The 23161-nt window shown below is 43.8% G+C and overlaps 1 protein-coding gene across 1 annotated transcript in view; it reads right to left on the bottom strand.

The window, feature by feature from the left end:
• ELF8 (binding protein) overlaps nucleotides 1–21279 on the bottom strand; it is a 100855-nt gene extending 79576 nt beyond the window's left edge. The window contains exon 1 of the mRNA XM_086482754.1: nucleotides 21061–21279. Coding sequence (XP_086338880.1) covers nucleotides 21061–21201 — 141 coding nt within the window. The 5' untranslated portion in view covers nucleotides 21202–21279. The remainder of the gene's footprint in view (nucleotides 1–21060) is intronic.
• Nucleotides 21280–23161: the final 1882 nt, after the last annotated feature.

Genomic DNA, 23161 nt, shown 5'->3' with positions numbered 1-23161 from the left:
TAGACCATCTCCCATTTGGGCCCCTTTACTATTGGCCCCGTGTTGAGATAGATCTATAAGCACATATCTATATCTTAACACTTGTTCCCATTTATTCTCCCACATTAAGTGATCAATTTAATATGAGAAAATCATTTGGGTTGGTTAGATATTAGATTTTATGACATGCTAGATATTGAGGTGGCATAAACTGTAGTCGGTACGCATTGTTCGAGTGTTTCATTCGTGACAGTTTTCTGTATTTTAGTTACCGTCTTTATGTGTTCCCTTTTCATAGGCAAGCCATATTGTACGATGAACACAATTCACTCATGAATGAGCACGGATGCATGCGGATTACTCATGAAAAGATGAAATGTTTGCATTCAAGGAATTCTCATTCCGTGTCTCTTCCTTGGCATGACACAGTATCCGAAAGAGCAAAAGAAGGATTGAGCATCAAGCATCGGCATTTCCATTGTGATTTGCCACAGTTGATTGATTTACATCAAAAAGTCAAGATTCGATCTCACGGTTTGCGTGTGTTTGATGAACGGTTTGGCACTTCGTCACTTTGTTCATCTGCATTGCATGCACAGTTTTTTGGAAAGAATAGTCTTTTTCCAATCACTCTACATGGAATGGGTATGTTCATGTTTTTGTGTTGGAAGTGACCACCGTTTCGCATTTTCAACAGTTAGCCTCCGTACCGCAGTCCCCCAAACCTCGCAGATCTCACCTTCTCGCGCAGCAGATCCTCGCCACACAGTCAGATTAGCCAGCATTTGCAGATTCAGCTCGCTATTCGCAGATTTCAGCATCTGCGTTTTCAGCGCATCATCGTCGCGTCGTCGTCGTCACCGACATAGAGTCAGAATTCAACAGATACAAGATTTGCAGATTTCAAACCTTAGCGTTTTCAGTTTTCAGCCCGTCCGCCGTCCTCATCGTCGTCGACATCGTCAGCAAGTCCATTGCATTGTAGAGATTTGTGCAATCAATAGTAGACCGCTCTCCCCATAGAGAGTGGGTGGGGCCCTTGGAGGAGGGTTTGACAACATTCTGGTGTTGTATTCTTCTCCCTCTATCTCTCAGTCTCAACACCTTCATTCACAGTGTTTATCCACTTTGTTTGTGATCATTTGCACTCTCCCATTAATGTAAGGTGCAGCGGAATGAATGTTTGAACTTTGCTCAAGATGAGTGCTCCGAACTGTGCTTAAAATGAATGTTTGAACTTTGCTCAAGATGAGTGCTCCGAACTGTGCTCAAGGTTCCTTTTACTTACGAGAGGGAGAGCCTTCCGTTCCTTTAGTGAGAGAGTGCAATGGACACAAACAAAGTGGTGAACACTGTGAATGAAGGTGCATGAGTCTGAGAGATAGAGAAGAGAAAACGACACCAGAGATGTTGTAAAACCCTCCTCCGAAGGCCCCACTCTCGTCGACGAGAGTGGTCTACTATTGATTGCACAAACTGGTACAAAGTGGATGCATATGACTGATGCAAGTCTAGGCTAGGTCGATGTTGACGACGGGGATGACGAGACCGATCTAAGGGCTGAAAACTGATGCTTTTGTACTGCTGTCCAAAAACGCTACTGGCTGAAATCTAACGCTGATCTGCTGCTGTCCCAAAAAACGCTGATGGCTGAAAAGATCTGGAACCAAAAATGCTACTGTGGGCTGATCTTTGCCGGCTGAAATCTACCGGTTCTTAGGTTTGTTAAAGGCTGAATTTCTGTTGGTTCTTTATCTTCTGAAAAACGCCATGCAAAGAGGGCGCTTGGGGTTCTGGAAACGCTAGGGCTGAGAGGCTATGGCGATGGTACTTCTTACTGATGAAAACGCTAGCAATGGGGGATCATGGTGATGATGCTTGCTAAGGAAAACACCAAGGCTGAGGTTATCCTGGCGATGGGTGCTTGGAAGAAAAACGCTAGGCTGTGGTTTCTTGCTTAGAGGGCAAACGCCAAGGCTGAAATTGCCCAAGGTTGGGTCTTGCTGAGAAGTGTCTCCAAAGGGCCTGTTGCATGTGTGTCTGATGCTCTCCTTCTTCTTCTGTCAAATAGTGATAGCCTAGGTTTGCTTATATACAAACTTAGTCAATTTGCCCTACCTACTTTCCAACAAAAGTCACTTAAAAATAATAAGTGAAAAATGTCAAAAATAAGAAAAATAGGTAAAATGCACTGGAAAATTCTCCTGAAGGATTCTGATGGATTCTGATGGGAATGCTTATGATCATGCTATGTGCAACCAGAGGATATGCATCTACACTAAGTGTCTGGACATGCACGGTCTGCGAACAACCTCACAAAAGTGCCTGACTGGACTGACTGAACCCTTGTCGTACTGTAGCTTGTCCACGGACACATAGGGTTGGATGTGTCACATGACATCCCCTCCTTTTCAAAGTGAGGTACTGGTACCGAACTGTATGGCGTCGAGGGAGATCACCAATAACATCCAGAATCCTGGAAGGGACTCTTCGCCGGCCCACTCTGATGTGTGGGTCGTGCGGTACTTGAACTTCATAAAGGTCTGCAACGCTTGCTTCTTTGGGCCGCGCCAAAAGCGATACAGAGTCTTGTGTGGCTCCTTCAATGCTTCAACTTCGTCGAGTGTCATGCTTCTTTCTTCTTCAAGAATCTCCATGTGCTGAAAAATCCTAAAACCATTTCCAACACAAAACCATGAACATGCATACCTATTCCATGTAAAGTCAGTGGAAAAAATATCGTCTCCCTAAGGACTGTGCATGCAATGTAGATGAACAAATAGACGGAGTGCCAAACCGTTCACCACATACACGCAAACAATGAGATCGAATCTTGTCTTGCTGATCTAAATTAATCAACTGTGGCAATTTCCAACGGAAATGCCCATGCTTGGTGCTCATACTTTCATGTGCTCTTTCTATAAATGTGCCATGCCAAGGAAGAGACATGGAATGTGACTTCCTTGAATGCATACTTTTCATGAACAATCCGAATACATTCGTGCTCATTCATGAGTGAAACGTGCTCAACGTATAATATGTCATGCCTAGGAAAAGGGATCACATAAAGACGCTGACGAAAAGCCAAGAAACGATCATGAATGAAACACTCGGACAATGCGTGTTGACCAATCATGCGAACACATAATACTTCCTGTGCGGGTTCTTTGGACCTAGGCTCGAGAGCCAAGATCGATCCTTCGTGATTGATCAAATATGCAACGAGGTTAGCTTCGCTAGAAAAAGCATCAACTAACTCATCCTCCTTGTGAACAATCACGTCATTTTCATGCAAATCATCATGCTTGTGAGAAATCACATCTTGATCATGTAAATCATCATACTTGTCAGTGTCATCCAAATCATCATGCTCATCATTATCATTCAAATCATCATGCATATCATCATGCAAATTCTGTGTGTCATGCTTTGGAGAAGAAGAGACTGAGAGAGTCTCCTTCTCCTGAATCCGTTCAATCTTCCCCTGCACATTTGCAATGAGAGAGGGAGAATGAAGAACTTCCTCTCCACGAATGACAATGGGAGAGTCACTTTTGGCATTGAAAGTGTGATGAGCGCGTGACGGTGTGTGCAAGTGAAAGAGAACGCGAGAGTGTGTGGGGTGTGTGCAGGGAGAGATGGCGAAGGCCAGCAGGAAGCTGGGCGCTAGCAGATCGAAAGAGAGAGAGAGAGAGAGAGAGAGAGAGAGAGAACGCTATATTTCAAGGGGATAAGTGAGTGAGTTACAAAAACTCACTATCCCTTTATTATTTGTATAAGGACCAATTTAATAAGTTAGTGGCCAAGTTCAATGTGAACTTGGCCAAAGGTTAGTAACCTTTAAAATATACATTAAAAGGGGGCCATTTGGGCCTTTAACCCAACAACCTCCCACTTAAAGGCATCAATGGCGCCTTTAAGCTACGTGACTCCCACCATCTCTATGCATAGATGATGTGCTTTGGGTAAGCACTTAGTGAGAGCATCGGCTGGATTTTGTGATGTATGGACCTTAACCAATGTAATAAGGCCATCCTCAAGCACTTCTCGTATGAAGTGATACCGCACATCAATATGCTTTGTGCGTGCATAAAATATGGCGTTCTTTGCCAGACATATGGCACTCTGGCTATCACAACCAAGCATAGGTGCCTTGGCAAGCAAACCAAACTCACTGCATAGGCGTGCTAACCAAATAGCTTCTTTGGAAGCCTCAGTGGTTGAAATATATTCAGCCTCTGTCGTAGACAATGCAACAATCTTTTGCAATCTAGAACACCATGAAACAGCACCTCCCGCAAGAGTAAATACATAGCCACTTGTGGATTTCCGTGTATCCACATACCAGCCATGTCAGAGTCACAAAATCCCTTCAACTCCATTGGTCCTTTACCATAGCAGAGGCATTTGTTTTTAGTCCCTTTCAAGTACCTCATAATGGACTTCACTACATCCTAATGCGACCTGCCTGGATTGGCCATAAATTGGCTCACAACTCCCACTGCATGGGCTATGTCAGGCCTAGTAGCAACCATAGCATACATAAGTGAACCACAAGCTGAAGCATAAGGTACACTTTGCATGTCATTGGTTTCTTCCTTTGACTTGGGGCAATCATCCTTGGAGATTTTGACATATGGTTGTAATGGCCCACCAAGAGGCTTTGCTTCAACCATGTTAAATCTGTCAAGCATCTTTTCAATGTACTTTTCTTGCGACAAATACAATAGGCGCTTGTCTCTTTGCCGTGTAACACGCACTCCAAGTATATGTTCAGTTGCCCCAAGGTCTTTCATTGAAAACGCAGATTTCAGCTGACCTTTAAGAGCATCAACAGTGCTTCTTTTCTTTGCAGCTATCAACATATCGTCTACATAGAGCACAAGAATGATAGGGCTTCCATCCTCATCACGTTTGGTATACAAACAATGGTCTGCATGGCTTCTTTTGTAACCATGTTTAAGCATGAAGCGATCAAACTTCTTGTACCATTGTCTACATAATTGTTTCAGCCCATACAAGCTTCTATTGAGCATACATACCAAATGTTCCTTGCCTGGAATAACAAAACCCTCCGGTTGCTTCATGTAAAGCTCTTCTTCCACATCACCATGCAAGAAAGCAGTATGTACATCCATTTGGTCCATTTCCAAATCAAGAGCATCCACAATGGCAAACAATACACGCAAAGTGGTCATCTTCACAACAGGAGAGAACACTTCTTGAAAGTCTATGCCCTTGGTTTGAACATATCCCTTTGCAACAAGCCTTGCCTTATACTAGGGTTTTGTATCAATAGTTTTGATTTTATACACCCATTTGTTAGGAATAGCCTTCCTTCCTTTGGGCAATTCAACCAAATCCCAAGTATGATTAGCATGCAAAGCTTTAATCTCTTCCTGCATAGCAAGCTCCCACTTGTTTATGTGCTCACATGTCTTTGCCTCTTTATACGTAAGAGGCTCTCCCTCATCTGTCAACATAATGTAATGCAAAGAGGGGTCATATCGACTCACAGGCCGTCTTTGACAAGTAGACCGCCTCACCCAATGATCCACATTATCCAGCAATGGGTTTACATCAAGTGGCACGACAAAATCATCAACAATGGGCTGCTGTACATCATTTTCAGCACCATTTTCAGCATTGTTTCTTGGCTGCAAATGCCCTTCAGGAGCCTTAATTTGCTGTCCAACATCATCTGGCTCAAACACCACTGGATCATCTACATTTTCAGCCATTTGTGGTGCATCCTGAGCGTCAAAAATAGGCCTAACAGGTGGCTGGTCATGCTGAAATTTCACCCTTTTATGGTCATGCTTTGAGGCACAATTGTTTTGAAGCAGCCTTGCCTCATTAGAAACAACATCCCGTCTACGTACAACCCTTTTGAGCTGAGGTAACCAAATCCTGTAACCCATTTCGCCTTCTTCACCATATCCCATGAAGAGATCTTTAATGGACTTCACATCTAGTTTACTCCTCAACTCAGGTCTAACATGCACGAAAGCTTCGCAACCAAAAATGCGTAAGTGATCATATGAAGCAGGCTTGCCAAACCAAACCTCTTCAGGGATGTCACCTTTCAAAGACATGTGAGGGGATCGATTGCATATATGCACTGCAGTTTTCAAAGCTTCTCCCCAAAATCCATGAGAGAGATTAGATGTGGACAGCATGCATCTCCCCCTCTCACAAAGTGTCCTATTGAATCTTTCAGCCACACCATTAGAAGAGGGGTTGTATGGCACAGTAAGCTCCCTCTTAATGCCCAAATTTTCACAAAACTTGTTAAATTCAGCACTTGTGTACTCCCCCCCATTGTCTGTACGCATGCATTTTAGCTTTCTACCTATTTGGGTGGTCACAAATGTATGAAATCTCTTAAACGCAACAAAGGCTTTATTTTTAGACTTAAGCAAATAGACCCAAATTTTCCTAGAATGATCATCAACAAAGGAGACAAAATAACATGCACCACCCATAGACTTAGTAGGCATGCTACATACATCAGAATGTACAAGATCAAGCACACAAGATTTATGAGAGACACCAGAGTAATAAGAACGCTTTACTTGCTTGCCATATTGACATTCATTACAAAAGTCAAGCTTTGTGCCTTTAGCATCAAGCTTGTTCAAAGTACAAAGCTTAGAAAGGCCCTTTTGGCTCATATGGCCAAGCCCCTTGTGCCACAACTCCATGTGAGAGTTAATTTCAACCAATGCAATAAACTTGCCCAACACGGCCTTTCCATGCATGCAGTAAAGTGTCCCTTTCTTTGTGCCCTTTACAATCAGCCTTGAGCCTTTGGTCATTTTCCATGATCCTCTCTCAAACAAGATGCTGTAACCATGCATATCCATCTGACCAACAGAAAGCAGACTCTTCTTGATTCCCAGCACATATCTAACATCATGCAAGACAAGCTCATCTGTGCCATCTATGGAGAGATGCACAGTGCCAATATCCTCAATGGAACATACATGATTGTTTCCAAGGTATACATGGCCACGCTTGCCTACATCAAAAGTAGAGAAACACTCCTTGATAGGAGTCACATGAAATGAAGCACCGGAATCAACAATCCAAGTCTGGGACAACGCATCATTGACAGTCAACAAAGCATCAATAAGATCACTCTTGGTGATCTGCATGTCCTCTGAATGAACATTTAGAGAGGCATCAAAGTCATAAGCATCATCATCTGACAAAGTGGCACACAAGATGTCCTCTATATCTGACAGCTCCTCAATCACGACACTAAAAGCCACATTGGCCTTCTCTTTGTCCTTTGAGCTATCCTGTGCACCTGCCTTGACTTCCTTCTTCTCTTTCTTTTTGTCTCCGCCATTCTTTTTCCTTTCTAACTCAGTTTTATAGTACCTGCAATCGGGTTTCTTGTGACCTTTTCTACCACATTGATCGCAAGTCATATCACCCTTGCTTTTGCTTGCATTTCCCCTTTCTTTACTCTTACTCTTACTCCTTTGTGCATAAGCATTCTTCTATTCTGTCTTGCCTCTAACCATGTTGGCAGAGCTGCCTCCCTCTCCGCTTGCTTTTCTCCTGATTTCTTCATTCAAGATAGAACCCCTAACACCATCAAAGGTCAAATTGGGGTTATTGGACAACGAAACCACCAAAGTTTCCCATGACTCAGGTAAGGTCATAAGCAGGAAGATAGCTTTCAGCTTATCATCAAAAGGGGGCAAGCCAGAATCCTGTAACTGTGACAAAGTACTTGCGAACAACGACAAGTGCTCTGCTGTAAGGTGCAGCGGAATGAATGTTGTATTTTCTCAAGATTAGTGATCTTTATTGTTCAAGGTTCCTTTTAGTTCTTAGGGAAAGAGAGAGTTTTCCGTCTTGTCGAGTGTTGTGGTTACGAACAAAGTGAGTGGATATTGTGCGTGCAAGTGAATGAGACTCAGAGAAGGAGAGAGAAGAGATACGACACCCGAGAGGTTGTAAAACCCTCCTCCGAAGGCCCCACTCTCGTCGGCGAGAGTGGTCTACTTTGATTGCACAAAGGTGTACAATGCGAATGCAATGGACTGGTGCAATGGGACTATGCCGATGACGACAACGGTGTTGACGACGGCGACTTGATGGCTGAAATCTGAGATCTTTTATCTGCTGATTTTCATGGTCATCTTGGTGGCTGAAAATGACTGTTTTGGCTGCGTTTTTATGGCTGAAAATGGGGGAACATCTGCAACCAACTTGGGGCTGAGCTGCTTCTGTGTCTATGCTGAAAACTGCGTGAATCCAACTGCTGAATTCTACGTTTTTGCTACTGCTGAGCTGCCGTTTTTGACAGGGCTGAAAAAACGCTGAATCTGCAATGATGCTGGCGTTTTTGTCAAGGGCTGAAAAATGCTGGCTGGGATGTATCTGCTGAGGTTGGAAACGCCAGGCAAGAGGACTTGTCGGCGATGGCTTGCTGGGAGGAAACGCCAAAGGGAAGGAGTGGATGGCGAGGGTCTACTGCTGAGGGGGGGTACTGCTAAGAAGTTGCCTATTGAGCGGGAAGCTCCTGCTGCCTCTTCTGCAGGAAAGTGTTAACTTTGGTTTGCTTATATATTAACTTAGCAAAATTGCCCTACCTACCTTTGTAGGAAAGTCGCTTAAAAATAATAAGTGAAAATCCCAATAAATAAGAAAATAGGCTAAATGCACTAGAAAATTCCCCTAACTGATGCTAATGGATTCTGATGGGAATTCCAAGGATCATGCTGTGTGCAACCGGAGGATATGCATCTATGCTAAGTGACTGGGCATGCACGGTCTACGAATAGACTCACAAAAGTGCCAGATCACTGCTAATCTAACTTGATCGGACTGACTGAACCCTGCTGTGGTGTAGCTTGTCCACGGACACATAGGGTTGGTGTAACAGACTTGGACACTCCAAGTCAAGAATCAACCGCGACAGCACCAAATAACCACTTCAAAACAATTCACAGATCACAATAGATTTGCACTGGCCCGGCGGAGTTCCGTGCCTAGAGATATTGGCCCCAAAGACTGGCGCCCCTTTCGGTATTTCTTTTTGTATTAATCAATCATCAAAGTACAAGAGAGCGGTTAGGGTTTCACTCTCAGACTCTACGTCCAGATGCTCTGAGAAGTGAAGCCCTCTCCACATATTTAAAGGTACAAGGGATGCCCAAAAGCAAAGCCCCAAAAGCTTTCAAAATCAAAAGCATCAGTTCTTTCTCTTAGAGAGAGTCTCTTTTTTTAATTAAAAAAAAAAAGCAAGTTCTCTCTCTTTCATGCAAAAAGCAACGCCCAAAAGCTGCCAACGCAAATTGCGGCGCAATTTCCGGAAAATCCGTACAACCTTGCCACGTGGCATTGGCGCAACAATTAGGGTTTCCAGAAATTAGGGTTTGCTGCGAATTAGGGTTTTTGGCAGATTTTAGGGTTTGCAGGAATTTTAGGGTTTCTATTGTCCGCCACGTCATCACTTTGTGACATACCCCCCTCTTGAAAGCATTGTAATCGACCGCGATTACGCTTGCAAAACCGACAAAAGCCATAAACCGTCTTAGCAGACACTAACTGTTAGTACCTACGTACTAGGAACACAAGCTCTTCCACATCCTTTTTGAGTCTCGGCCCAAAGAAGTATCTCTCTACCCCCTTCATGGTGGTAGCAATGCCGCGGTGACCCGTAAAAGGTGGACAGTGGCATTTAACCTTATCCCTCAACGGTTGTGTAACGCACAACATAGTCTTTTTCATCAAGTAGCCTTCCCGAAGGGAGTATCCAGCTACTTTCTCCCCATCCCGTATCCGTGTGAAAATATCTGCAAAATATGTATCTGTGGCATACTGATCGACCATATCCTTGAAGCTCCTATGAGGTTTCGCGGAAACAGCCAAAACCAACGGTTTCCGAGATAAAGCATCTGCCACCACATTCTTCTATCCCTGCACATGGACAATCTGGAAGTGGAACTGTGACAAGATGTTCGCCCACCGCATCTGCTTTTCCGAAAGCTGCTTCTGTGACAAGAAGTAGCGCAAACTCTGATGGTCTGTAAAGACAGTAAAATCCGCTCCGAGTAGGTAATGCCACCACTGAGTAAGAGCATGGATAACCGCCAAAAGCTCTTTCTCATAGATCTGTGGTGTCATCTCCGACCTAGAGAACAAACGGCTCTCGTAAGCTATGACATGGCCTTCTTGCATCAAGACTGCACCCAAACTACGACCACAAGCATCACAATATACTTCAAATGACTTCTGCAAGTCCGGCAAAGTCAAAATAGGTCCCGTAGTCAATTTCTCTTTCAATGTCCGAAAGGCAGTCACCTCTGTGGGTCCCCACGAAAAAGGTACTCCTTTCTGTGTCAAGGTATGCAAAGGGGAAGCAACCTCTGCAAACTTTCGTATGAACCGCCTGTAGTACGAACACAGTCCCAAGAAGCTTCTAACTTCATGGACATTCCTCAAATCGGGCCAATCACGGATAGTCTCTATCTTGGCCGGGTCCATTTGCACTCCTGCTGCTGCTGACACAATGTGTCCCAAAAAGTGTATCTCTGGTAGGAAAAATTCACTTTTCTTTGCATTAATCACTAACGTGTGATCTCGTAATGCCTGAAAGACTTGAAGCAGATGATCTCTGTGTTCTGCCTCATTCTTGGAGAAAACAATGATGTCGTCAAAGAAAGTGCCAACAAATAGCATGTGCTCTCGAAAAATCCTGTCCATCATCCGGTTAAATGTCGCAAGAGCATTGGTTAAGCCAAAAGGCATCACCAAAAACTCAAATAACCCAAAAGTCGTCCGAAAAGCTGTCTTGTAGACATCTCCTGGCGCTATCCTAATCTGATGATATCCACTCTTCAAGTCAATCCTGCTAAAGCACGAGGATCCTTGTAACCTGTCGAGTATATCATCGATCCTAGGGATCGAAAATCTGTTCTTGATGGTGATTTCGTTGAGAGTGCTATAATCGATGCACATTCTCCAAGATCTGTCTTTCTTCAAAACCAACAACACTGGAGAGCAATACGGTGAAGTACTAGGCTGGACAAGACCCTTTTCCAAGAGGTCTTTCACTGGGCTCATAATCTTTTCATTCTGTACTCGGCTCACACGGTAAGGTGGCCAATTCGGTGGCGTGCTTCCAGGTATCATATCAATGGTTTGATCTTTAGGCCCTCCGAAAAGCAATCGGCATGAGTGTGGAGAAAAATCCTGGCGTTCTTTTGATCGGGTCAAAACTTTATCCAACGTTAAGTTTTCTCCCAAAAGAATGAGTAAGAAACTGAAGTTCATCAAGTACAATCTCTAAGCCCTTCATTTATCAAAGTCGCTTTCTCGGCCAAGTAGTCAACCACGGCGTAGTTCTTGTGGTACCAAGGGATCCTGAGTAGAACGTCACTCGCGTGCCCTGAACACCCCTGTCATTGCAAACGAAGTTTGCCAATGCTCGGTGTAATGGCAACATCCCATCCGGGTGCCAATCGAACTACCTCTGCCTGTGGTGTCAGTCTGTCGAGCGTAATTCCAAATCGAGCCGCCAATTCCAAGTGAAAAGAAGTTGGCCTTGGTTCCTTCAAAAGAGCTTCCTGATCCTTCACTTTGCCCCAAAAGCGGCAAAGTTTGTACTTTCATTCATTAGATTCGGTGCAGGTCCCACGACATGTGGTACCAGTTTTGCTTTTCTATCTGCCACATTCCTCAGCTGCTCTCGAACTCTCAGACCTGTCGTCGTCTTTATCATTCTGTTCTTTTTGTGCCTTTTTAGGGCACTTCGCGGAGATATGTCCATGTTCCCCGCATCCAAAGCACTTCCCCTCTCTGATGAAGCGAGCTCTCTCCTCAGGAGTAAGCTTGGGTCGTGCATCCTTTTTCTCTGGGTTGCTCTTTTTCTTTCTACTTTCATTCCCAGAAGTCTGTTCGGCTCGTTGTGTCATGGCCTTATCTGTGGGGTAGGTCAAATTACCAGAGTGAATGGCAAAGCCCCGCTTCGCATGACTCATCAACTCCTGAATAGAAGCTGACTTCTGTTCCAAGCAGTGATCTCGGATCTCTGTAGGTAGACCCAAGGTAAACCGCTCAATCTGTTCTCTGAACGAGATCTTCTTGAATGAAGAGACGGGTAGAAAAGAGCTCCAGAAGCTTTCACAATAAGCATTGATTGTATCTTTCTTGGTCATCCGCAGATGGTTCCAAGGAGCTCGTATATCTCGTTCATATTCTTGCGTCAACCAAGAAGAAATAAAAAGCTTTTCAAATTTCAGCCATTTAACTGGCGCACTCTTGTTTAAAAGAAGCGTGGACCACCAAGTACGAGCATTCCCCTTAAGGTAAGAGGTCGCTCTCCGAATCTTGGAGTGCTCTGAATAGCGTCCTCCTGCGAAAGCGATGTCATACTGCTGTATAAAAGACAAAGCCTTCGAAGCATCTGAGTATCCTGAAAAAGTATCAAACTTGATCGAGTGGCCACCTTCCTTAAACTCTCGGACTTTCTTGCTTTCATCTTCGAGAAAATCATACTGGTTGGCTTTGTAAAAAAAATTCTTCTTGTTCGCATAAAAGTTTCCATCATCGGAATCTGAGTTGTCTGTAGACGAGTCCTCAGTAGAACTGTCAGTCTCTGGGCGAGATGTAGCCTTCTTTGCCTTTTTCTTGCCCTTTCCGAAGCTTTGTTTCTTGCTTCGCTTTTTACCTTTTCTGTCTTCTTCGCTCGAATCCGAGGAGCTAGAAGAACTATCAGAAGAAGAAGAAGAAGAAGAAGAACTGGGTAGGTCTTCAAACTTGACGCGCTTCTTCAATTTCTTTGCCTTGTCAAAAGTCGACTGACGACCCAAATATCCCGGGAAGTCAGTGTCTTTCTTCTGCTTTTTGCCGTGCTTTTTGTCCTTCTTTTGCACGTCGAAAAGCTGAGCAATCCGTGCATCAACCACGTTCTCCAGTTCCTTCTCCGTATATTTCTTGGAGGCAAAAGGTTTCTTGAGAGCGGGTTTCGGAAGTGGTGTTGTGGTTCTCTGCCACTCCGTCTGTACCTCTTCCAAAGAGGTCTGGTTCATATATTTTGCCATCTTTGGGTCCTTGGCAAAATTGAGCATCATCTTTGTTGCATCGCCAATCAATTGACGACGCTCCATCTCTCTTTGCTCCGCCTGAGTAGAACGAGGCGGGCCATACTCTCTGTCTGAATCTTCGTTGTGATCCCAGCCCGCATCTCCAGATGCAGAGGGAGTCGACTGATCATTGCCTAAAGCCATAGGTGCCGCGGAAAAAAAAATTCGGGGATCGGATTTCTCGTAGAAGAGAAATCGGCCGTGCTCTGATACCGCTGTAACAGACTTGGACACTCCAAGTCAAGAATCAACCGCGACAGCACCAAATAACCACTTCAAAACAATTCACAGATCACAATAGATTTGCACTAGCCCGGCGGAGTTCCGTGCCTAGAGATATTGGCCCCAAAGACTGGCGCCCCTTTCGGTATTTCTTTTTGTATTAATCAATCAGCAAAGTACAAGAGAGCGGTTAGGGTTTCACTCTCAGACTCTGCGTCCAGATGCTCTGAGAGTGAAGCCCTCTCCACATATTTAAAGGTACAAGGGATGCCCAAAAGCAGAGCCCCAAAAGCTTTCAAAATCAAAAGCATCAGTTCTCTCTCTTAGAGAGAGTCTCTTTTTTTAATTAAAAAAAAGGCAAGTTCTCTCTCTTTCGGAAATTGCGGCACAATTTCCGAAAAATCCGTAATCCCTGCCACGTGGCACTGGCGCCAAAAATTAGGGTTTCAGCCAGCAGTTAGGGTTTCCAAAAATTAGGGTTTGCTGCGAATTAGGGTTTTTGGCAGATTTTAGGGTTTGCAGGAATTTTAGGGTTTCTGGCAGAAATTAGGGTTTCTGCTGTCCGCCACGTCATCACTTTGTGACAGTTGGGATGTGTCACGTGACATCTGCCGCGCTCTTGGACTCATCTGGTTACATGCCAACAAGTTTTCGCATCAAGTGCACCTGGTTGACAGGCGTTGTATTTTCATACATTCCCTTTAACTTCTCCCACACATCAAAAGCAGTCGTGAGACCTTTCACATCAATGACGGTCTCATCGGTCATGGCCATTTTAATGTATGTAACGGCCTTCCTGTTCATGCTAACCTATGCTTCTTCCGTCATATTCTGTGGCTTTACCTGTTCGAGTGTCCCTTCGCAATCCTTAAGAAATAGGATTCCCTATTTCCAAAGATCAAAACCTGTTCCATCGAACCTCCTAATCTCGAAGAGGTTCTTCACATCCAAAGAAGATGAGGCCATAGTTGCACGAAATAAGAGGGATAATACACTGAATTTTTGGGCAAAATGCGCAAAATCGGAGTATAGCCTCACAGAGATGTGCACTATAGCTCCAAATGGTCACAAGAGTAATTTGGGCACAAAATTCAATTTCTGAAATTTATGCGCAGGAAATTTCAGCGAGCGAATTTGTGCTCGAAAACAACAAATTTAGTTGTTTTTAGCCTCAGAAGACATACATAAGACCAATACACAGCCTTTAGAAGCATGTAAACACAAAAGCCCCAATTTGTAGCATCAAAATTGCATAAAATTGAGCCACAAATGGTCGTACATAGCCAAAATTTGTCAAACGTGCGTAGATTGCATCAATTTGCACTTTCCCCAATGTAATCGCACCATAAAAACACTTGCAAAAACTTGTGTAAATCTGAAATTTGCTTAAAACACCTGCTTTAGGGCTTGTTTTCTAGCAATTTCAATGTTTTCGGGTAGCGGGGACTTAGAAAAAGTATTCCCACACCTTAATACATCATTCACAAAACCTGTATTTTGCTGTCATAACCTGTAATTTGCTGTTTTTGACCTAATTTCAACCTGTTTTGGATCAATTTGGGTTGCCAGGAGCTCTCTAGTGTCCGAAGACGAGTCCTATGGCGACGAAATTGCAAAATCTCGCGTGAAAGTTGACCTTCTTGGCTGAAATTCAGCGTTTGCAGGTTTGGGGACAAACCCTAATCGGGCTCTGATACCAGTTGATGAGCGCGCAACGGGACGCAGCGATGTGGCAAGTGAAAGAGCAAGCGAGAGTGTGCGGGGTGTGTGCAGGGATAGATGGCCGAAAAAGAGAAAGAGAGAGAGAGAGAGAGAGAGAGAGAGAGAGAGAGAGAGCACGCTATGTTTCAAGGGGATAAGTGAGTGAGTTACAAAAACTCACTATCCCTTTATTATTTGTATAAGGACCAATTTAATAAGTTAGTGGCCAAGTTCAATGTGAACTTGGCCAAAGGTTAGTAACCTTTAAAATATGCATTAAAAGGGGGTCATTTGGGCCTTTAACCCAACAAAGTGAACATATTTTCCACCCAATCAAAGGGTTATGCTTGCGAAACCATCGAATGCCCAAAATCATCACATCCTGAGAGAGGAGAGACAAAAAAATTTCTACGAAAAGCGGCTTGTTGAACTGTAAACAACACATCAAGGCACTCTTTCGTGATGAGAGTCCATGCCAGGAGCAAAGCCAGAGACCTCGAGAGAACATTTCTGACTAACCTTTAGGCGTGCTTTCTCAACAAGAGAGGGACTGATCACATCATGCATACTGCCTGGGTCAAACAATATGACAAAACGCTGCCCCCGTCATATGACCATAACATTTAATGAGAGACTCATCAATGGGAGGGTCAGGAGAAACTTGGGGCACACTCATGTTGTTATTGATTGCATTGACAGAGGAAGTGGGTTCTGTGGATTCTTTAGATTCATTAGAGTCAAGCTTAGGACATGTTCTTTTTATGTGACCCTTAATGTGACAATGAAAACAACGACCTTCTTTAAAATAGATGCTTTGCTCTTTCGAAGTAATGTATCCTCCTAAAATTTCCTTGTGCTACCTTTTCATATGGAGTGAGCTTAGGTTTAGCAATTGTGTTAGCCTTACCCTTAGGTTCATTGAAAGAATTCTTTTCTGTTGGAAGATTGGTTAGAAGAGTTACCGTTCTTACCATTCTTACCGTTCTTACCATTATAAGGGTTCTGAGAAGTCTGCGAGGTACTTGTGGAAGTCTTGTTCTCCTTAGGCTTTCCCTTGTTGTGCTTCATCTCTTGGGCGAGAGCAATCGCTACCGCCTTGTTGAGATCGATTGGATAGAAGACTTCTACATCAAACTTGATATATTTGTCTAACCCAAAAAGGAATGCCTCTTTGCGCTCATCATTTGACTTGCGTAATTGGGTACCTAGCTACAAAACACGATTAGAGAAAGACATAACCGGCATACCATGTTGCTTGAGAGCGCGCAAACCGTCCTTCAATCGTGCGAGGTACTAAGGTGGCATAAACCGCGCCTTGAGCTTGTCTTGGAAATCAGTCCAATTGAAGGAAAGGGGCATGAATTCGTCAGCTTTCTCTAGGGGCGCGGCTAATTGTGCCTCTTGCCATGCGTGGTACCAATTGATGGCATCACCGGCAAGGTACATAGCTGCAGTCAAAACCTTGCTATTCCCTGTCTTCTTAGTTGTCGCAAAATAAGCATTACATTGATGCAACCAAGAATGAATAAATGTAGCATCCATCTTACCATCATACTTGCTGAAAATCAACTTCTCTGTGACTGGGTTGTGGGAGTCCGCATCCCAGCTTGCGCCACTTGAGGAACTACCAACATCTTTCGCTGGTTCAAACTTCGAGGCAAGAACTTGTCGAACCAATTCTTGAGTGCGGAGGTCTCTTTGAACCTCACGATCGGCCTCCAAGGCCGCTCGTCTTACTTCGGCTTCCTCCTTTCTTTGTGCTTTTCTTTCTTTTCATTCATTGCGCTCGCATTCCAAGGCAATGCGAGTCACTTCTTGTTGTATTGCATTTCTTTCGTTTCGTTCTTCACGCTCATGTTCTAAGACAATGCAAGTCGCTTCTTGTTGTGCCAACGCAACACGATTCGCTTCTTGTTGTGCCAGTGCAACGCGAGTCGCTTCTTGATTCGCTTCTTGCTGTTGTGCCATCATGTCCAACATCGACTTGACCATCGCCTCCATAGGATTTGGTACAATTCGTGGCGTAGATGGAGAAGGGGGAGGGTCGGAAAAACCTCCTGGTGGGAAAAATTCTTCGTCGCCTCTCTCATGCTCATCACCTGCATGCGAAGTATCCATTCCGCTTCAGGTGATGACCATGCACTATGATCTTTGGTTCTTAAGTTCACGAGGAACTTGGGTTCTTGAGGGTCTTGGGTTCTTGGGTTCTTGAAGGTCTTGAGGTTCTTGAGGGTTTTCTTTCACTTGCAAACTGTGTTTGAGAAGGATCTTCTCTTCACCCGAGTTCTGCTCTTTTCCGCGGGCGCCTTGGCGGCCTTGCGCTCACGCCAAGGTTGCTTTTTCCCACCTCACGTCGATTGGCCGGCCGCTAAGTGCACGGTCCGCTCTCAATGAGTGAAAAGAGGCACAAGGGGAGTCCGGACAAGCCGTTCTTTCCTGGGATTCTTGTCACTCTTCAAAACATGACTAGGAATCGACATGCCCAAGAGAACTTGGGTTCGTGAGACCGCAACAAGCAAAAAAATTCTTGTGATTCTTGTGGTTCTTTCCTTCAGTGATACAGAACACTGTCAAAGCTCTGATACCAATGTAAGGTACAGCGGAATGAATGTTTGAACTTTGCTCAAGATGAGTGCTCCAAACTGTGCTCAAGGTTCCTTTTACTTACGGGAGGGAAAGCCTTCCGTTCCTTTAGTGAGAGAGTGCAATGGACACAAACAAAGTGGTGAACACTGTGAATGAAGGTGCATGAGTCTGAGAGAGAGAGAAGAGAATACGACATCAGAGATGCCTCCGAAGGCCCCGCTCTCGTCGGCGAGAGTGGTCTACTATTGATCGCACAAACTAGTACAAAGTGGATGCATGTGACTGATGCAAGTCAAGGCTAGGTCGATGTCGACGACGGGGATGACGAGACCGACCTAAGGGCTGAAAACTGATGCTTTTGTACTGCTGTCCAAAAACGCTACTGGCTGAAATCTAAGGCTGATCTGCTGCTGTCCCAAAAACGCTGATGGCTGAAAAGATCTGGAACCAAAAACGCTACTGTGGGCTGACCTTTGCTGGCTGAAATCTGCCGGTTCTTAGGCTTGTTAAAAGCTGAACTTCTGTTGGTTCTTTATCTTCTGAAAAACGCCATGCAAAGAGGGCGCTTGGGGTTCTGGAAACGCTAGGACTGAGAGGCTATGGTGATGGTACTTCTTGCTGATGGAAAAGCTAGCAATGGGGGATCATGGCGATGATGCTTGCTAAGGAAAACGCCAAGGCTGAGGTTATCCTGGCGATGGGTGCTTGGAGGAAAAACGCTAGGCTGTGGTTTCTTGCTTGGAGGGCAAACGCCAGGGCTGAAATCGCCCAAGGTTGGGTCTTGCTGAGAAGTGTCTCCAGAGGGCCTGTTGCATGTGAATGCCTGATGCTCTCCTTCTTCTGCCAAATAGTGATAGCCTATGTTTGCTTATATACAAACTTACTCAATTTGCCCTACCCTACTTTCCAACAAAAGTCACTTAAAAATAATAAGTGAAAAATGTCAAAAATAGGGAAAATAGGTAAAATGCATTGGAAAATTCCCCTGAAGGATTCTGATGGATTCTGATGGGAATGCTTATGATCATGCTGTGTGCAACCAGAGGATATGCATCTACACTAAGTGTCTGGACATGCACGGTCTGTGAACAGACTCATAAAAGTGCCATATCACTTCTAAATCTAAACTGACTAGACTGACTGAACCCTTGTCGTGTTGTAGCTTGTCCACGGACACATAGGGTTGGATGTGTCATGTGACACATTAAAGGAACGGAAGGCTCTCCCTTCCGTAAGTAAAAGGAACCCTTGAGCACAGTTCGGAGCACTCATCTTGAGCAAAGTTCAACATTCACTTCCCGCTGCACTTTACATGAAACATTGCAACCATTCGGGAGAGAACCACGACCATTCAATGAAGTGTTGTAACCACGAGAGGGCATGTCCCTTGGTTAGTGGACTTTCATAACAAGTATAAATCATGACATTGTCGAGGGCAAAGGCAACTTCACACTATTTGGTGAACTTACATTGTAGAGGTTGAACTTTACATCCTTAGGGGTGGTTCAAGCTGTGTAGAAGACGGGTATGGGCAGGGACACGCGTTTCTCAAGGCATTCATTGATTGCACAAAAGTGTAGGCATCCTTTCCCGGACCCACAACCGTATAATGGGTGGCCGCTACTGTCACAAACCGAAGACGTGGGATGGCCTAAGTGGTAGCTAAGTGGCAGAACCTGGCCGAGGCGACTAAACCCTTTTAAAGAGAAGCAAAATAAGTTTTACCAACTTACAGATTATGGGCGAGAGGCCTAAAGAGGTTAGGCTTCCAGCTTGCAAAACTTAGCCGAGGGGCCTAGAAACCTATAAATAAAGCAGGACCACACATAAATTGTGTAGAGATGCTAACATGGCAGTTCATATGGATTTCTTTTTGAGCAGCTTGCTGACGTAGCATAGAGTAAGGGATTCTACAATTTTCAGACAGCTCTCTAAGCACTAGCTTCTGGGAGCATGAGCTTTTGCAAGTCACAGCTTTTGGGGGCGCCAGCTTTTGACAGATTAGCTTGGGAGCATCGATCAAGAGAGGACCCTTGGACATTGTACCTTGTGAAGCATGATAATAAAGAAATACTGAGAAGGGGCGGCGGTCTTTGGGGCAAGTGCATCTAGGGACGCAACTCCGTCGTTCCATGTCTACTCTCCTCTTCTCTCACTCTCCCTCTTTTCAAAATCAGTTCAGTTGTTTGTAGTTTTCTCATGCGTAATAGACTTGGAGTGTCCCAGTCTATTACATCTACCCTCCGGAACACTAACTGTCCAAGCACTTTTGCAACCCTTAACAAAGAATTAATTTGATCTCAAAATCGTGTTGTTGGCAGCAACTTGATCTAGCCACGATGCGGTAACTGATTCGCTACAGCTCCGCCATGGAAAAGGCCTGCGTGGGGGTGATGCTTTTGCGTAATCTGAACACAGCCTTAGAGACATCTCGTATTCCTTTGTAATTGTCGAACTTGACATCCTTATCTCTAGATTTGAAGACCTTCTTGCCACTCCTCTTGCTATTACCGCTTCAAGGGACTTTGATTTTTTAGATATGGCTGTAATTTTAGGCTTATGAGATGCTCTAGGGGGAATGTTAGTAGTAGAGGTGATATGATTTGGCAAACATAGGGGAGACGAATATATACATCATGATTGTTCTTGAGATGAGAAAGAGAGGAATTGGAGTTTATGTGTGCTCTTAATTATCTCGAGGGTTCTGCTCCTACAAGTCTCACCTTGTCCCCAACAGTTTCTAAACTTTCAGCAAAGAGAGCACTTGTTGCACCTCTACAAGCTGATTTCGCACTTCCTAATGCTCTTCTTTCATGGTCCTTCCTTGTCTTGACATAGGCTCTTTTCCTTCTCAAAATCGCCCTCTTTGCGAGGAAAGAGAGGGGCGCATTTCACTAAATATCAGTAGTCGGATAACTGAAAATATGACGTAAAAACTCTCTGAAAGAGGAGGAAGAGAGAAAGAGAAACGAAAAGATAATATTGAGTCCTTCAGGTTCTAAGTCGACAAATCAATGCATTCATGCTTGTTGACATTCTATTGTAGCATATAGTGTTGAATTATTAGATCACTATTCCAAACTAGTTACAGTGGTATTCCTCTGCAAGCGAAAGTACGATCTTATCACTGTGCTACTGCAAAAAAAAAAAATCAAAATTTGCAGAAAAATTTTTCCCCTCTAAGTATAGAAATTGACAAATTTGATCAAATAAGAAGCCGTTTTTGACCTATACGTAATTGAAGACAATGAAAGAAGACAAGAGAAAGACAGAAAAGTTTGACAGTGCTGCTACGCTCAACACGAAAACTTTTTCAAGACCAAGTGTAGTGTACAGCATTGAACGTTCAGACAGAAGCGGCTACTGCCCAACTCTCTCTCTCTCTCTCTCTCTCTCTCTCTCTCTCTCTCTCTCTGTGTGTGTGTGTGTGTGTGTGTGTGTGTGTGTGTGTGTGTGTGAGACTAACCGCAAAAACAAGCCACAAGTTCAGGGGGGCTTGCTCGGCCTTGAGGATGTCGAGAATGTCTGCAGCATCACGAGGAAGCTGGTCCAAATCTACGCGTACCTCCTCGGACGAATTCTGCACTGGGATGTAAACACAAGCCATCACGCTCCCTCCCTCTAGGAACACCCGAGTCCCACTTCCTTAGTTCAAGTCTTTCGGGAGGGAGTCTGGCCTGCCTCTTGGATGTATTAAATTGTGTAGAAAAATACACGAAGGCCTCCAAGTTCCCATGCATAATGTGAAAGGGCTACACAAAGGAATTTGCGATGGTGAATCGAGCAACAAAATACACACAAAGATATATAGTGTTGATGATGGCATGCCCTTACCATGTTGAGGCAACTTGGTCTATTCTTTCTTAATTGCGCTATATTTTTCTTGTGATGGGTTTTTTGTTAATTATCTTGAGTTTGGTTCAACAAGGACCTAGATCAAGCTAGCTTCTATGGGTCTCCATGAGAAAAGTGAACACATAATATAATGAGCACAATGCTTGAAGGATAATTTACCTGTCAAAATTGCATGCAAACCAACAACGAAGCACCTAGATCTACCCAAATTAGACCAAAATCCAAGTGTGATAGATGGTTAACAAGTAAGATATGACGCCCCCATAAAGCAAAATTCCCTCATTACCATTGAACCCAAACTATGTTATATATATATATATTTGTCAAAACAATGCATCGATTTATGTATTGCACACCCTACTAAATAGAGACAATCATGCAATTCTTCTCAACAATTGGATTGAAAATTGAAATTTTGCCACAGTTGTGTTGCCTTCAAGAACTAAGATATCAACTACAAGCGTTTTAGGATGTTGTTGGCACATAGCTAATTACTATGATCTTTGTACACGCTTTGTGATTCTAAGGGATGCTTGGGAATCGCCATGTTGTATGTGGTTTAGTATGGGCATGTTTTTTTAGAGGATAGTTGGACTTGTAATGCTTTACTTGATATTTCTCCTAATGGATAGCAGTTTAAACAATGCGTGAGTATGATGATTGTAGACTGGAGCTCATGAAGGAGATTTACGGTGTTGTTCGACTCTCAATTATTAGCTACTACGACTGCTTCTCAATAATTGGGTGTGTCCATAGGGTAAAGTAGTCAATAAGCTAATAATGGGAACATTCCTTATCATTTTGTGGATGAGCTTTCAAATGCAACTAACTTTTTCTTTAAAAAGGGCTTATATTTTGGAACAACCATTCTTAATGAAAATATCAAATATCCAAGTGAAAAAGTGTATTATATTATCATCAAACATAATTTTGGTCTAAGTAAATGATTTTTCTCTCTTGAATTGACCATTCCAAGGAAAGAAAATAAAAAAAGTGAAAGGACCAAGATTACAAAGATGGATGTATGGTGCATTTCACAACCTTATGGCACCAAAAGGGTGAAGCAATCATTTATTGTGCCAATGTAAAATAGTCTAAAGTGCATCTCATGACCTTAAGGTGCCAAAAGGGGCATGCAATCTTTAGAAGTTCCAATGGAATTCTTTTCGGATTCAAATGTGTTTTTATGGAAAATGGGTCTTGAAGGCATCCAAAAAGTGTAAGGGAATGCCAACTACATGGGAGATGTGGGCGAGTTTGAACATGGTTGGAAGACACCCAATTATCCATGCACGCACACCTCTTACGGAGGACTCCACCACTCCTCGAGAGGAAAGTAGTGGGTAAAGAAGTAACGACAATATAATGTCCATAAGTGAGTGAACTATCAAAAGGAGACCTAGTTAGACAATTTTAAAAATATCTCATGATAGAGAGCTGATTTCAAAAGATGGCACTCTACCTTGACCGAAAACAACAAGGTCTACAACTTTGATGTCAACAAACGCTTTTTGAATAGACAAGTAGAAGTGGATTAAAACGTGAGTTACTATTGAACATGAAGCTAATCATGTTGGGATTGTCGGCTTTGTTCTAACTCAGGAATGGTTGTGTGAGAACACCTCTTGTTTTCTAGGTTGTCTGAGTGGCATGTGTGGCATTGCCAAAAGAGGCCTTGGTTGTAGGCTATCCCATGTGGAGCATTTCTAGAG

This window comes from Adiantum capillus-veneris, chromosome 15 (genome assembly GCF_014529385.1).
Source record: "Adiantum capillus-veneris isolate H3 chromosome 15, ASM1452938v2, whole genome shotgun sequence".
In the NCBI taxonomy this organism is placed as follows: domain Eukaryota; kingdom Viridiplantae; phylum Streptophyta; class Polypodiopsida; order Polypodiales; family Pteridaceae; genus Adiantum; species Adiantum capillus-veneris.
This window is presented reverse-complemented; position numbering and strand designations above follow the sequence as displayed.